Raw genomic sequence first — 15,906 nt, forward strand, 5'->3', positions numbered from 1 at the left:
TAACTGGTAAAAAGACAGTATAAAAGACCACATGCTTTATTCTCCACCCAGTCCTTAGGAGACACCAGAAGATCCACATTTTTGCTCTTACCCACCTCCAAGTATGCTTGAAAAAAACCAATAAGAGTACTGAATATCTGGCACAGGCCTGCTGGAAGGTTGGTTAGAGCAAAAATGTGGTGTGTTAGGGCCCAAGGGCTGGGTTGAGAAACATTATTATTGAGTGTATTATCCAGTGATTGTTAATAATTAAACCACAGCAGGTGTGATTCTAAAGTGTTCCAAAGTGCAGAACCGTATCTTGTACCAGGTAAATTATATCCTACTTAAAAAAAAAAAAAAGGTGATCATAATCACCTTTCTTGGCATGCATCAGTTTTGTTTCCTTGTAAATCACAGGGCTGCATCTCATTTAGACTGCAATATATCCTTCCCTTACTCCCTCCTTTCTAGGGAGCTTTTCAAACTAGCAAAAGCTTGGCCAACAAAACAAATAAACAAGCAGGACAAATTTTTGCTGTCTGATTTTTTCCTTTGCTATGATGAAATATAATCTTCAATAAATTGCAGTTGACATGCTCGCCAAGCTGCAGTTTCCTATTGCAATTCCCTCCAAAGTGAAGTATACACCCAGAATGGACAATACAAGTGAATCTGGATGCAGCCCTCCCCGCCCCTTACAATGAGAAGCCTACACTACACAGTGACAGATGGACATTACAGAGGAAATAACAAAATCCAGTGGTCATGCAGGCAGCAGCTCTTATTAATCGCCTTCTATGTGCCCATGATGGGCGAATGGAGCTCAAGGATCTGTATTTTCAAGTATCAATACTGAATTTAAATGATGAAGTAGAGACTGTGCTTAAGGACACGAGTATGTTTGTGACCACTGGTGATGAAGACAAAGTTGTGGTCGCCAAGACCAAGCTGAGACTATGTAGGGTTAAGGACTGTGAAAACTGCAGCAACCTTCACCTGTGCAAACTGTACCTCTTTGGAGAATGCCCATATATCAAATCAAGGTAAGTGTTTTTGTTTATTTGTAATATGGTCTTTCACAGGCATTTTACCAATATTGGGTAAAGCTTGATGCAGGGAGAACATTGTACATTTACCAAGTTGCCTGCTTGCGCTTCAAACACATTCTGCTGTCAAGTTTGCCATTTATAGTTATCAGTAGGTATCATTCCAGAGAGTCTTATCAAGGATTTTGCTTATACAGTTTATTAATCCAGTGATATATAGGAATTCAGTAATTATGTTTCAAATCAATATCCCTCTGACCAGGAGAGGGTGCCGATTCTGCCATGACCTTTACCTAGGACATAACGTCAATGTGCTTCACCAACACAACCTGATGCACATGGACCGCAGTGAACTGTGCATTATACTTCTCCAGAATGACACTACCCTTCTGCCACCAGTAAGACTTAATGTAGTATACTGATTTTCTTTGGAAACATGGAGCTAAGATAGGTTTTTTAAAATCTATTTACTTATTTTTATTTATTTGTTTGACTGGCCAAATTACTATTTGCTGTTTGGTTAAATCTAGTTAAAATGTTGGGCCTGGACACACTGCATATCAAGAGATAGACCTCAGGAATGTTTTAGAATAGTATCACAGTGTTCAAGTAAATATTAAATATGTGAAAGAGATGGTGTATTGAATGTTGCAGCAGATTTCCTGAGTTCATTTTGTTTACTGACTAAAAGGTGTCCTACAATTCTGTTTGGTTAGTGAAGAAAGTGAAATTATACTTGATGGGCTGATTTATTTCAAAGAGAAACAAATCCAGTGTTATGCCAAAGCAAATAAACATTAAAAAGAAAACCACTGGGTGAACATATAACCAGTGTTGGAACATAGGAAAGGTGTTCGCCCCTAATCAGCCACACCTGAATTTCTTTCATCCCATATTTTATCACCCTCTAGGCCTGTAGCAGGGATTAGTGACACATAGAAAAAGAAATGCAATAGAGAACAAGATAGCACCAACCATACTGTTAACTACAGTATAACAATGTACAGCCCTTTTTTTTCACTTGTAAATAGAGTACTGGCTTGAGAAAGACCTAAGAAGTGTGCTATGCACTGAACCATACTTCAAAATGCACTTCAAATAAATAGGTGTAACCCTTAGATAAATAACAAGAATAAGCGAACCCAAACAGAAAATGACACCATGAAACAGAAAGGAAGGAAATAAAGGATTCCTCTCTATGAAGGTGTATGTCTTATCCCATTTTTAATTTTTAAATATTGCCTGCTTTGCTTAAATATTTCTGCTCTCTGCTAAATGTCTTTTTCTTTATCATTCCAAACTGCATTCGTTACTCTTCCTACTGCCCTCACTGGAGTACAGAATGCTTGAGAGTAAAAACCACCTAATTGTAAATCGGTTGAACATGACGTTAGAAAGAACTGATCATATGTACTCCCAGGTGTGCTTCACATATAACAGAGGCAGTGGTGAGTATGGAAACTGTCCTGATAAAGAGGCCTGCAACAGACTCCATGTCTGTGAAAACTACATCAGAGGGATCTGCGAGGGCACTAAGTGCAGTCGATCCCATGACTTCTACGAGCCTCACCCAATGAAAACCCTCCAGGCCAAGGGAGTGCCCAGTCAGCTGATGGGGTCCTTGCTGCCAGCTTACAAGAATATGCTTACAATCAGGGATGCTAATCGAATTAGCTACAGCAACACTCCAGCCACTTCGCCAGGTATTACAATGTGATGTCATATTATGAACAATTGGTTTATTTATAGAACATACTAAAGTTCACAAATCAAGAGGCAGGTGCTGATTGACTCTTTGGTTTTTACATCCCACAGAGAAATGTGAGATATGCCTGTACTACATCAAAGGTTTCTGCAAGCAAGGAAGTAATGTCACAAAAAGCCTAGAATGGTCCATGAATAACATACTGTGTGCAATACACATTATATATGGTAGTTTAAAGGCATAAAAGTCACTGTGGTTTTTACAGATAGATGCCAGAAAGTCCATTTCCATTTGCCCTTTAAGTGGGAGGTGAGAGATGGAAACAACTGGAAACTTCTGCCAGATAATGAACAAGTTGAAAGAGCATTCTGTGATCCCACTAAGACATACAGGTGAATATGGTAATATAATATGACCCCACTTTTTTCTAGGCAGATGTGCGATCAATAATGACATTTTTTGAGGACCAGGGGGATGGGCAGGTAATGGAACATACAAGGATGAACCTTTGGTCTGTTTTATTAACATCATCACTATGTTACACTTCTATTTCTTCTATTTAATCAGTTTTGATTTAAGCACTGTGTTATGTTAAACCAAGACCACTCTGGGAAAGACAAACTATGGACAGCACAAGAAAACAAACCATGCAAAATAAAAGCACATTATCTCTAATACTAAATAGAAAAAAAAGAAAACAAAGAAGTCCCAGCTCTTCCCTAGTACAAAAAACCCAAAACATTTACATGGAGTTTGACACACGCAGGTGACACAAAGCTCAGTCATTTTCAGTAATTCGACTGGCAGCTGATACAAATATAGCCCAAAAACTAACATCAGTGGCAGTCCAAGAAGTAAAATTAGTTTTTAAGACTCCACCCATTATTACATCAGCAGGGACCTAAATGGCAAGTGGCTCTTATCTCATTGGGAAGGCTAAGCCAACACACCTGGAGAGGGCACATAGAAATAGGGAGAAAGGAAAAATATAGGCAATAAGTCTATACATAACAACTAGAACCATACACATGACATAGAAGAAATAATATATAAATGCATTGTGTCTATTATAGACATTCATATTAGCATTCATGTTTTTCCCAAATTACATGAAAGTTACACATATCTAATAGTATTAAATATTCAAGAACAGAAGATCAACTACAGGGGTGATGTTGGGTACTTCTGTTTTAGAAAACAAAGCTGTGAATGCTGGTCTCTAAATGCTTGTGCTGGACATAATGCATTAATTCCTTACTTTTGTCTTTTTTTTCCTATATTTTCTAGTGATGGTCATATACCTGTTCACTTCGATACCATGACTCAGGGTTCTGTAAAAGTCCGCCGTCTCGCCACTCCTTCATCAGTACTGTTTCCAGCTTTTATCCTTACCACCTCCTGGATCTGGTACTGGGAGGATGAAAATGGGAATTGGATCCAGTATGGATCATCCGTGAGTAGTTATTCACACCATCCTAACGTAATATTATATAACTCTTATGACTCTCAGTTATAATTCCTGTAAATAGAAAATGTGTAAAATATGTATTTTTGAACATAACTAGCAGCGAGGGGCACACCATGTATCTTCCATCACCAGTGAGGACTTAGAGAGGAAATACCAAGAATGCAGTAGTACTACAGCTGAATTCACAACAGACCAACACTCTTATGAGATCAACATACAAGGTTGTGGTGGTATTCATTTGCTTTTCATTTTATCTGCCATGTTTAAAAAACATTTTACATTTTACATTTGACTTTTTTATTCTTTCTTTCTGCAGACATGATGCAGTCTAACAAACAGATCGGCACGAAAAGGTTGGTTAGGAGGAGACCATTCTTTCTCTCAGCAGAGGAGGTACACAAAGTCAAAACAAGGTAATTTCTGTTACACCACAAAATCCATCAAGAAGAAGCTTACAAAATACAGCAAATATCAATTAACGTTAATTATTATTGTATTAATATTGTGTTAATATTGTGTTAATATTTTTATTCTTAAACAGTATCTGAAGGTGAGATCCAGATTGAGTAATAAGTAAAAATAAGGCATAAAAGGTTATGCTTAATGCACTGATTTTTGTGTTCACTACCACTGTCAAAAGATTATAGAATGCGGCCTTGTAAAAATGATATAATTTTTCTTTTCTTAGCCAAAAGGATGTCTGGGGGCCACAAAATCACAAATGTTTGCCTCATTATTGGGATAAAACCAGTATACCTGAATCTGGTTTCAAGGTAACTCATTTAATAAACCAGAAATTCTAAATGCCTTGATAATATATTTTTAGTTTATATATATTTTAATTTTAATCATGGGACTGAATGGTAGAAACCAAAACTTGAAAATGAGCAGTTAAAAACACAAATATACATGCAAAAAAAATGAATACAGTTAATTAAATTGTTTTATTACAGACTCAATTTATTATTCAATACTACAAAACACTAGTTGAGTATGTGACTATTAATTAAAGCCTGCGTTCAACATAAATTCTGACATAGTTCTTGCTTAGTTTAGTACCTTTAATTCTAGATATAGTATAATATACAGTATATAGACAAGTATAATAAGTCAACTCTGTGCAACCATCTTATGTTAGGTATTTTATTAAGAAAATGAAATAAACAACAGTTGATGTAAACTTTAATATTACAGTATGTTTATGTCCAAAAATTATCCTATAAAAAATACCAATTGTGTATCAACTGTAATGTTTTCTTTCCAGAGAGTTCCCTTACACAGCATTTCTGATGAGTATAAGAAAATTCACAATCTTTTTAAGCAGACAATGTCTGCTTTTAATGTGAAGAGCATCGAGAGGGTACAGAACCGGGGTTTATGGGACGTTTTCCAATGGTATGTTACATGGTCCACAAAACACAGATCTCTTTTTTCCCACTTTTCATTTCTGTATCATAACGTTTACTGCTCCCTGCCATCCACAGTTTAGTGTTTTCTGATTAGACCTATAATTGATCATTCAGATATCAGTGTGCTATTTCTAAGATATATCAGGCATAGAACAGCAGAAGAAACATTAAACTGTGCAGTACAGGATTGGGACAGGATGTTTTACTCAATCAGACTGATTGATTGCTTGTGTTTCATCATCACATGTCTGCAACAACAAAATGTAGAATATAGTCTCATTTCTTTGATTCATGATATTAAGGGTCTTTTATGTGGCTCTTACAGGCAAGGTGGTGTGATGCGAAAGAGAACTGCAGGCCAAGAAAACCAGAGACTTCTGTTCCATGGCACCGAGTCCAAACACACTGATGCCATTTGCCGGCAGAACTTTGACTGGAGGATCTGTGGAGTTCATGGTACAGCTTATGGGAAAGGTGGGCTCAAAATCTGACAACATTTGTTTGAAAGATGTAATATACCCACAATTGCACAAAAAAATATTTAACTGATTTTATATTGTAATAGCTATAAAATTGTTGTTTCTCATTTGATTATTAATTTGAATCTCATAGGGACAAAACTGCAGTTCCGTGGCCTTTTAGTGTTTAAGTTTTCAGTGGTATAGTTCTTGCTATATTCTCCCAGACTTAGACACAGAAGTCCACTGCCTCCCTTCAATCCCATGCCCTCTCTCCAAAGACATGCAATTTTAGCATTTATTTTGAAATGTTTAGTTAAGATCGGTCAAAGAGACATTTTGTTCTTAGATCAACTATTTTTAGAAAACAGTTATTGTTTATATAAAGTTGGTACTGTTTATGGTGAAATAATCAGCTCAGATATAATTCAGCAGATTTGCCTCATTTGTCTTTTGCGACTCCCTATTAATACCTTTTGTATTATATACATATATAATTATATTACCTTTTGTGAAATATAAAGAAAACTGAAAGGAACATCTCACCTACATTTTTTGTTACAGGAAGTTATTTTGCCAGGGATGCCAAGTACTCCCACAGCTACACTGACAAGTCTGGGATGCGGTGTATGTTTGTTTGCCGGGTACTGGTAGGAGAGTACACTACTGGACATTCCAGCTACCTCCGCCCTCCCCTGAAAGATGGAGAAGACAGCATCTTCTATGACAGCTGTGTAGATGACATTAACAACCCCTCCATATTTGTCATATTTGAGAAGCATCAAGTCTACCCAGAGTACTTAATTCATTATAACGATGTGCATGTCACTACCGTGCCAGCTGCCCCAAAACAACTGGCCCCACTTCTTGTTTCCCGACACTCACCCCACATGTCGGGTTTCAAGCAGCTGTCCGTGCCCTTCCCATGCAGAAAATTTGCCAACAGCTCAAAGACTGAAAGGCCAGTTTTGAAGAGATCATCTAAAGGATTTGGCTCAATGACGTCTTTAGCAAACCTCTCCACTCATAACAATACTGTAGACTCATTTAAACATCAGAATTCAAGATCAAATCTGACCCGTTTGCCTAGGCAGTTTGGTTCGTTAACTTCATTATAAAATTTGTCGACACATGCTCATGTTTCAGGCACCCTTGCCCTTCCTGCCAGACCTCAGACTAGTGTTCCTCGACAAAGGGCCAAGCATGAAGCAGCAAATCAAACTCCCAAAAGCTCTACAGGGGTTCATCAGATTTGGTTGGTGTAGTAACATTTTGACTGAAAGAAGCCTTACCTAAAACTTTGATAGATCATGTAAAATATCAACTTGTATACAGAATTGTTAGTAAAGAAGGGGTGATCTAGAAAAGACCTGAGCTTATGCTTGAATCTGCACTCTTAACATTCTGTAAATTATCTCCTCAAACTTTAAAAACAAGCTTAGACAGTTTCAAAAATTTATAGTAATATGTCTCATGAACTTTACAAGGAAATGTCACAATAGCCGCACCATCTATCGAATGCTGACTTTGTCTGTGGGTTGTTTGCTTCTTTGTTTGCGTTTATTAAATATGAGGTTTGTTTTAGAATTTGTATAAATGCTCCAGTCTTAAGCAAATTTGATTCAAATTTGATTCAAATTTGATTTCACCTTGCCAGATGATGAAATGACAGGAGTGGTTTTGTTTCATATTTGTATTGATCTCATCATTTTCATTGCTGCATTTCTGCAGTGATAACATTAATACTAGTGTTTTAACACACTGAGAGAGTTATGCTGCAATGGGGTAACAACCCCAGGAAGACCAGCGTGAGCGCTGCCCATAGATTGTTTTTTTTTTTACCACATTTGTGAGGTAAAAGTGGAAACCCATCAAGACAGGCTCAGTTGCAGATATATACAGGGGAAGGAGAGGGAACCAAAAAAAGAGATATTAACCTGATTGAGAAATCAGAAGACAAAACTCTCCTACACTAAATGCAATAAGAAGTGATTGTAGATTCGATAAATTAAAGTGGAAAGGTAAAGTGCTTAGACACATAGCAACTCAAATTAAACAGAAAGACAAAGAGTGAGAAGGAGAGCGGTCCGCATCCAACCAGACAGAACAGGTTTATAGGCACACAACATTTTCCCCAAAAGAAAGGGAAAGGTTCAGGCCCCTCAAATCGCCCAGTGTAAGAATTGAACACTGATCTGCCCAAGGTTTGGTGGAGGGTTTACACCACAGGGAGAGGAGAAGGGTCAGTGATGATGGAGAGCTCTACTCTCTCTACCAAGGAAGAAGTAGGTGAAAAAAAGGAAGAGGAACCAACTGAAACTGAGCACTTGTGTACACAACTGTCACATGATCATAGATAAATGAGAAGCTCTGTGAAATGAGCAATAGTTACTGGAAAGTCATGTGGCTTTTCCATGAAAATAAAAGCCAACACAGGAAACCAGTAAATGGCTGTACAAAAAGTGAGAAAGAAAAAATGAATTAAATGATGCTGTGAATTTAATGCAAGGCAAAGTATGCTAATTGACTCTTTTAGTGCTACTGATTAGCTAGCTAATTAATAATAAACACAAATTTATAGAACATATTAGTCAATCTGATGTCAAATAGGGGACATTTATGAGTTGACTATGATATTACATTTGTAAAATGTAATATCATAGTAAGTCGCTCTGGATAAGAGCGTCTGCTAAATCCCGTAAATGGATAAAAGCGTCTGCTAAATGCCGTAAATGTAAATGTAAATGTAAATGTAAAAAGTAAAACTATAATTAAATTTTGATGAAAAGTAAGACTTTGGATGATTTGATCCTAAATCTTAAATAAGTCAATAAATAAAAAGTAAGATTTATAACTATAGTCTTTATTCAAGCTAGTGTTGCTGGTTTTGCAGTGGACTTTTATTTTCTACATAATCAAAAACAAGAACATTTTGAAAATGGTTTAAATGTTGATTTGTTTTAAACAAGCTAAGACACTGAGATGCCATCATATCCAACAGATTTCAATAAGTGAAAAAGTGTGATTTCTGATGTTTGGAAATTACATACTGGATATACCAGTGTATACATCATACACTATATATTGGTCTTTTAATAAATATCCATACTTTGAAGTTACATATAGCTCTATGGACAACTGGTAACACATCTTGTACTAGGTGATTTCTGTCTTGTCATAGAATTTCTGTCATTTTGGGTGTATAGCCTGCAGTCAAACTAATGTGGCTGGGAAACAGTTCAGCAGCAAACTACTTTACAAATATCCTGCTTCTGTCTTTGCTTGTCTCAAATGATTGATGCAATTTGGTGTCGCAAATGGAACTGTATTAGTACTAGTAGTAGTAGTAGAGTACTACTTCTACTAACACTACTCCTCTTACTACTAGTAGTAATAATAATAAATAAAATTAATAATCATCATCAGCATCATATTTGTTATTATTTTAATAATACAATATAAGAATGACAAACTCCCTGTAAACTGCAAAACCAGGATGAAGGTTTGGGAGGAACCAGACCCACTGGGCAGCTGGACAGCCATCATCCTTGGCTTTCTGCATGTTCTGAAAATCAAGGGTATATATTTAAGATCTGTTGTAAGGAATAACTACATAAAAATGATTTACAATATATTGCCCTCCATACTCATACTATGTTTAGGAATGTTAACACAAATGTGAATTATTTAAAAGAATACGCCTATGCATATTTTAGATGTGAATATTTTTGCTACATCATCCTAAATTAATGTGATGTCAGTATTTTAAATCAGCATTTCCTTTGAAACCAGCCTTCTTATCCTTATTTCTTTCATTGTAAAAATTAGGATACCAATGCTTGTGGGCAGCCCATTCCATACACATGTTGTGAAATACACAGTATATCAGTATAATGAAACATTGCTCTTTTTTCAAGGAATAAAAAAGTGGATACCTTTTAAAATATTTAGACTTAAGTAATCTAAATTAGGTTTAGTGTTGACAGATGCTGTATGCAATCTAAATAATAAAAATGTTGATTAGTTGTTCATTTTAAGAGACCTGTCTTATATTCTCTTTTGAATATTTACTGTTGAACTTGAATAAAGAAAAAGTATTTCTAGAATACTTGATTACTAAAATAGTCTATTGGTGTAGCCCTACAGGAGGGCATAAACCAGGCAAAGACAGACTAGGGCTAGGCAATAAGGCAAACAACAGAAATGTGTAAGAATCAAATTCTTGTTTTAGTAAAAAATCGCCATGTTAGTCGAGGAAGAAGATCATATTAGATATGGACTGTCCATGTTGCTGCTAATCTGATGATTTTGGACTCTTTACTCCTCTTCTGTCCTTGAGCAGCACTCCTTATTTTCATAAAGTGATTGTCCAAGAACCTCTGATCACCTGTAGCAATTGGCTAATCTCCAGCTGCTCCCAACCAACTCTTATCACTCCTTTAACCTTTTATTACACACTAACATACACCCTGCTTCCCCTCCCTGTTCCACTTCTCTCGCACTCATCCTCCTCGAACTCTACAAATACCTTCCCTTTGCAACTAAATTCACTAGAGCTTTTCTGACTACAACTGACTCTGGTGTCTTGATTTTGGGGTCGCTCTCAATGCTCGCAGAGAGAACGGACTGGACAGAGGGGGGCTCACTCATTCAGACCGCAACATATCCTTACCTTACTCTCTTTTAGGGAGCTTTTCACTCTAGCAAAAGCTAGAGGGGGGAAAAAGCAAACTTTTTTAAAGATTTTTTTTTTTCTTTTGCTATGAAGTATACTCTTCCATAAATTAGACTGGACATGAACAATATTGGAAAATGTGAAGCTTCACCCAGTACACTCAACTGAAATTGGATGCAGCCCTTAGGCCCCCCCACCCCACCCCCTTTGAGAAACCAACACTGCACAGTGACAGAACAGCAGTCATGCTTAAGGACACGGGTATGTTTGTGACCACTGGTGATGAAAATAAAGTGGTGGTTGCCAAGACCAGGCTGAGACTGTGTAGGGAATAAGGACTGTGAAGGCTGCAGCAGCCATCACCTTTGCAAACTTTACCTCTTTGGAGAATGCCCATACGTTAAAGAAAGGTAAGATTATGTATTTTTCATGAAAGTCTTAGACATGGGGTACCTATATCCCCATATATTTACAGATGTCTCAGGTTTACATTTTGTGATTTTGTTGTGTTGTACAAATTATTATTTATTTTCTCTTTGGAATTGTATTCTCTCATCTGCTAATTTGGCATACTTAATGGCCACTATATGTCATCTCAACAGCTGCATCTAAGAACACAACTGGAAACAATAGTTGTAAAATAGATGTTTTTCTTCAAGAAAAACCACATACATCCCATTCTTCTGTAGCTCACCTGGCAAAGCAGGTAGAACAGGGTTCTGGTAGCACCAGTGTCACAGTTGTAATGGCCAAGGGCACACATGCACTCTCCCGGCGATAAATATGTAAGTCAGTCTGGATAAGAGTATTACAATGTAAACGTGTAGTCAAATTTGCTTCCAGTGTTTCTGAATACACCAAAATGCTTTCAAAAGCAAATATTTCAAGTTATTCAATGCTCTAATAAAATAGTAGAATTCAGGAACTATACTCAGTAGTTATGTATCAAATCAATATTTTCCAAATCACAGAAGGTGCCATTTTAGTCATGACCTCCATTCGGAACACAAAATCACTGCGCTATACCAACACAACCTTTTGGATCTGGACTGCAGTGAGCTCTGTGTTATACTTCTACAAAATGACCCTGCTCTACTGCCACCAGTAAGACATTATTATAGCATACTGCTTCTTTATGGGAAAGCTGCATTTCATTGAGATTTTCTTTGATGCTCAGTCTGAACATGTGATGACTTAGGAGATAGACATTATATTTGTCAGGAAAGCAAAATAAGACAAAACTAAATTTTAATGTTAATTATATGGCATGTGTGGCAGTCAGTTGCATGTTGAAGAATGAATACTTTACTGTGATGCATTTGCATGATCCTTCAGTCTGTTACAATGCAGTATTGCATTAAATCTCCTCATACAGTTTGCACATTACATTCATTTACTGATCATTTGAACCAGTATGGTTTTGTACACTCTCTGCTGTGAAAATATTAATCAAGGTTATTAGTTTCCTTGTAACCAGAAAGACTGTAAGCTCTGTTTCCTTTATTGACTGAGTTATGTCAGTGTTAGTCAAACAAGATAATGGTTAATGAATAACTTGTGATGAATAACTGTCCATGTGCTGATTAGAAATGTATTTCTACCCCACAGTCTGTAAATAATGCCAAGGACTGGTTTTAGGCTTCTGAACTAGGATGAACTAATGAGTTGGCAGCAGTTAATAGTGAAGTTAACATAAAACATACAGACATTATATCTGTTATGTTGATGACATAGATGTTGGGCAACTTAGACAAGCCAGCAAGCATGTTGCAGTTTACTGATGAATGAGTGTTAATTGAATAGAGAGGTGTAGCTAAATAAATGTATACATAGCATAAATCTCCATTTATTTTTGTTAGCCTGAGTGAGATAGTGACCAGAATCAGTGTTTCTGCCATTTTAACAGCACTGCTGTATTTTATTTTGGGTTTTTTTTAGCAGTTGAGAGGCACTATAGACACTACTGCTGATATCTACATTTACATTTATGTTTACATTTACGGCATTTAGTTACATCAACATCATCATTTTTCACCAATATACACTCTAACAAAGTTCATCTGAAAACAGTTTTGCTCTTTTTTGCTTTCCTGACAAGTTCAACATACTGAAGGCTTGAAAGTTGAAAGAGCACTTTTACTGGCTTTAAATGTCAATCCCATGACTTCTACGAGCCTCATCCAATGAAAACCCTCCAGGCGAAGGGAGTGACCAGTCAGCTGATGGGGTCCATGCTGCCATCTTAGAAGAATATGCTTAGAATCCAGGATGCTAATAGTTGCAGAATTAACAATAGTACCACTCCCACAAATGTACCAGGTATTATTTGCACATTTGCTTAATATATTTGCATATATTCCAGGTGATATGTATATTTGCATATATTCCAGGTGAGAAACTGCAGTGTACTATAATAAGAGCTGTAGAGCTATTTTGTTGATTTTGATGTCACCACATTCTTAAAACTCAATTTCCATAACAAACGGTTAAAAAAAAACAACAAACAGTTGCAATACTTGTCTGATTAAAGCCTTTCCTCCCATAAAACATTGAACAGTGTAAATATAAGGACTGCAAAATATAATTGGAATGTTTAGACAGAGATAAAAAAAGGAAGCATGCTATTTGCACCCAGGTGTAAGTAGAGATGTATAATAAATAACAGTCACTTCATAAATATTGTTTTTTACTTTATGGTGTTAATATATACAAACATACATCAAGAACTTCACACCTGGATCCATAATAAATAAATATAATAATAAATCAAAATATAGGTTTTGCAGATAAAGATCGAGCATAGTCTTTGACTAAATACGTTGTCATATGGTGCCATGGTGATTTGGCATTGTTACCTTTGGTAACTTTGTTATGGCTAGTCTCTGTCCACCAAAGTCCTAAGAAACATTTTTGTTTATCAGAGGTAATGTGAATGGTTAGCATACAGTACTCAAGAGGTACTAGATTTTGCAATAAAAAAAGAATATATAAATATTGCTGCACTGTCACTATTACATTTTTTCTTATTCTGCAGAGAAATGTGAGATATGTCTGTTCTACATCAAGAATTACTGCAAACAAGGAAGTAATATCAACTTTCATTTCAATGCCTGAAACAGTATGTTTAGTATATGATATTCAATGTATGATAGATCACTTCTAATTTCATTGTTGATTGTGTTTTTTACACAGATAGATGTCAAAAAGTCCATTTCCATTTTCCCTATAAGTGGGAGAGGAGACAGGGAAACAATTGGAAGGTTCTACCAGATAATGAAGAAATAGAAAGAGCATTCTGTGATCCCACTAAGACATACAGCTGTATGTGCTTACATACTTATGATGCTCTCAAATAATCAAATAATTATGATGATACTTATGTATGCTCTCAAATAATCCTTGTGGTTTTACACAAACATTGGCTACCTATTCATAATGCATAAGGTATCATCTGCCTGAAAAAAGGCATATGAAAGCCATCATCATCACATGTTGGGTGAAACTTTTATTACAGAGAACATACCTAACATGAAGAAATACCATAACAATGTTACAATTTCTTTTTCCTCCTGTTGCCTGTAAAATCTCCAGTGATGGTAGTGTACCTGTAAACTTTGATACAATGACTAACAGTTCAGGAGAAGTCCGCCATCTCTCCACTGTTTCCTCTGTCCTGAATCCCACTTTCATCTTTGCTACTATGTGGCTCTGGTACTGGGAGGGTGGAAATGGGAATTGGATCCAGTATGGATCACAAGTATGTGGTCCTTCAGAACTACTCTATCAGAGTACCGTGTGTCATTAATCAGTTTATGCAAGGATATTGTTTATCTTTTACTAATAGCAGGGAACACACCACATGTCTTCAATCACCAGTGAGGACCTGGAGAGGAGATACCAAGAAGACCGTAGTGCTACAACTGAGTTCACAGCAGGCCAACAATCTTATGAGCTCAACATGACAGGTTGGACAATGTTAACTACTATGTTTGAAAGAACATGAGTTGACACTTTTATTCAAAGCAACTTACAATTATGACTGAATACACCTTGAAGGTTAAGGGCCTTGCTTAAGGGCCCAACAGTGGCAACTTGGTGGTGGGGCTTGAACAGGCAACCGTCTAATTAACACCTTAAACACTAGGCTACCACTGTAACCACTATGCTCCCACAAAAATATGTATTTTTATGTATTGCCTGTTAATAAGACAAGAGACTAGTGTACATTAGCAAGAGATTTTCCACTTTCTACTTCAAAAATATCCCGCTGATTTACAAATATAAAGGACCTAAAAAATGAACAGGTTGACAATTTTGTAATGAAGATATTCTGGTGAAAAAAGAAATAAAAGATGTACTACCAAAGATTCCATAAACAAATTGAACAAATTGAACATCTTTTTACATGCTGTTATATTAAGCTCAGCTTTCCTCCACTGCCCAGACTTAATGCAGTACAACAGACAGACTTATACCAAGAGGCCAGTTAGAAGGAGACCTGTGTTTCTCTCAGCAGCGGATATACAAAAAATCAAAGCAAGGTAGTTTCTGAGGCCTTCTTTGTAAAATACAATAAGACACTTATCAAATTTAGATACTGCAAGTCTCATCTTTGCAAAACTGTAAATTGTAACTTTCATCTTAGTTCTAAACATGGTTTAGAAAAAAATCCAGTTTCATTGAACAGAAATTAAATCAAAAGTTAAAGCAATATTATTGATTTAATTCTTTATGCACACAATATCTCTCGTCTTAGACTACATTTTTCATTTTATTTCTTTAGCCAAAAGGAATCCAGAGGTCACTTACAAAATATTAAGGCTTTGCCTTCTCACTGGGATAAGACCAGTATGCCTGAAATGGGTTTCAAGGTAACATTATCACGTGGCTATTAGGAACAAGCCAAAACTGAAGTTTGCATGTCTTACCAAATATCACAGAAATCAAGTTCATTTTTTTTGTTTTAAGCACCCCACTTCATAGCTTCCGAAAAAGACATTGGCATTAGCTAGTGATCTTCAACATAAAGATACACATTACAGAATAGGAGTGTAGAATACAATAAATAAAATTTAATCAATTGTCTTTCTAGGTGTTCTAAGTGAGATATTTACTGCCATCAGAAATATCAGGTGTCTCTCAAAGGAAATGTCTCTTCATTTC

General features: G+C 36.3%; 1 protein-coding gene and 1 long non-coding RNA gene across 2 annotated transcripts; both read left to right on the top strand.

Annotated features, from left to right (window-relative positions):
* Positions 1-747: 747 nt before the first annotated feature.
* On the top strand, positions 748-7,364 carry LOC113587430 (protein mono-ADP-ribosyltransferase PARP12-like). Its single transcript, XM_035523788.1, has 13 exons — positions 748-1,025; positions 1,291-1,426; positions 2,449-2,731; positions 2,844-2,894; positions 2,999-3,125; positions 4,021-4,186; positions 4,302-4,422; positions 4,518-4,614; positions 4,890-4,974; positions 5,466-5,596; positions 5,936-6,084; positions 6,633-7,105; positions 7,215-7,364. Exons 1-13 carry the CDS (start codon positions 748-750, stop codon positions 7,362-7,364), a joined length of 2,247 nt encoding a protein of 748 aa, XP_035379681.1.
* A 3,656-nt stretch (positions 7,365-11,020) lies between these two features.
* LOC113587431 (uncharacterized) lies at positions 11,021-15,896 on the top strand. Its single transcript, XR_014123513.1, has 5 exons — positions 11,021-11,153; positions 13,936-14,064; positions 14,588-14,708; positions 15,188-15,284; positions 15,527-15,896. It is a non-coding gene; the product is annotated as an uncharacterized LOC113587431 (long non-coding RNA).
* Positions 15,897-15,906: the final 10 nt, after the last annotated feature.

This window comes from Electrophorus electricus, chromosome 4 (genome assembly GCF_041902795.1).
Source record: "Electrophorus electricus isolate QZ-2024a chromosome 4, ASM4190279v1, whole genome shotgun sequence".
NCBI classification, from domain to species: Eukaryota; Metazoa; Chordata; class Actinopteri; order Gymnotiformes; family Gymnotidae; genus Electrophorus; species Electrophorus electricus.

Bases quoted from the DNA above. Each gene is read 5' to 3' on its own strand.
- LOC113587430 (XM_035523788.1), top strand. From the start codon at position 748: ATGCAGGCAGCAGCTCTTATTAATCGCCTTCTATGTGCCCATGATGGG. The intron at 2,732-2,843 runs GTATTACAATGT...TACATCCCACAG, and splicing joins CACTCCAGCCACTTCGCCAG to AGAAATGTGAGATATGCCTG. The intron at 2,895-2,998 runs GTAATGTCACAA...TGGTTTTTACAG, and splicing joins AGGTTTCTGCAAGCAAGGAA to ATAGATGCCAGAAAGTCCAT.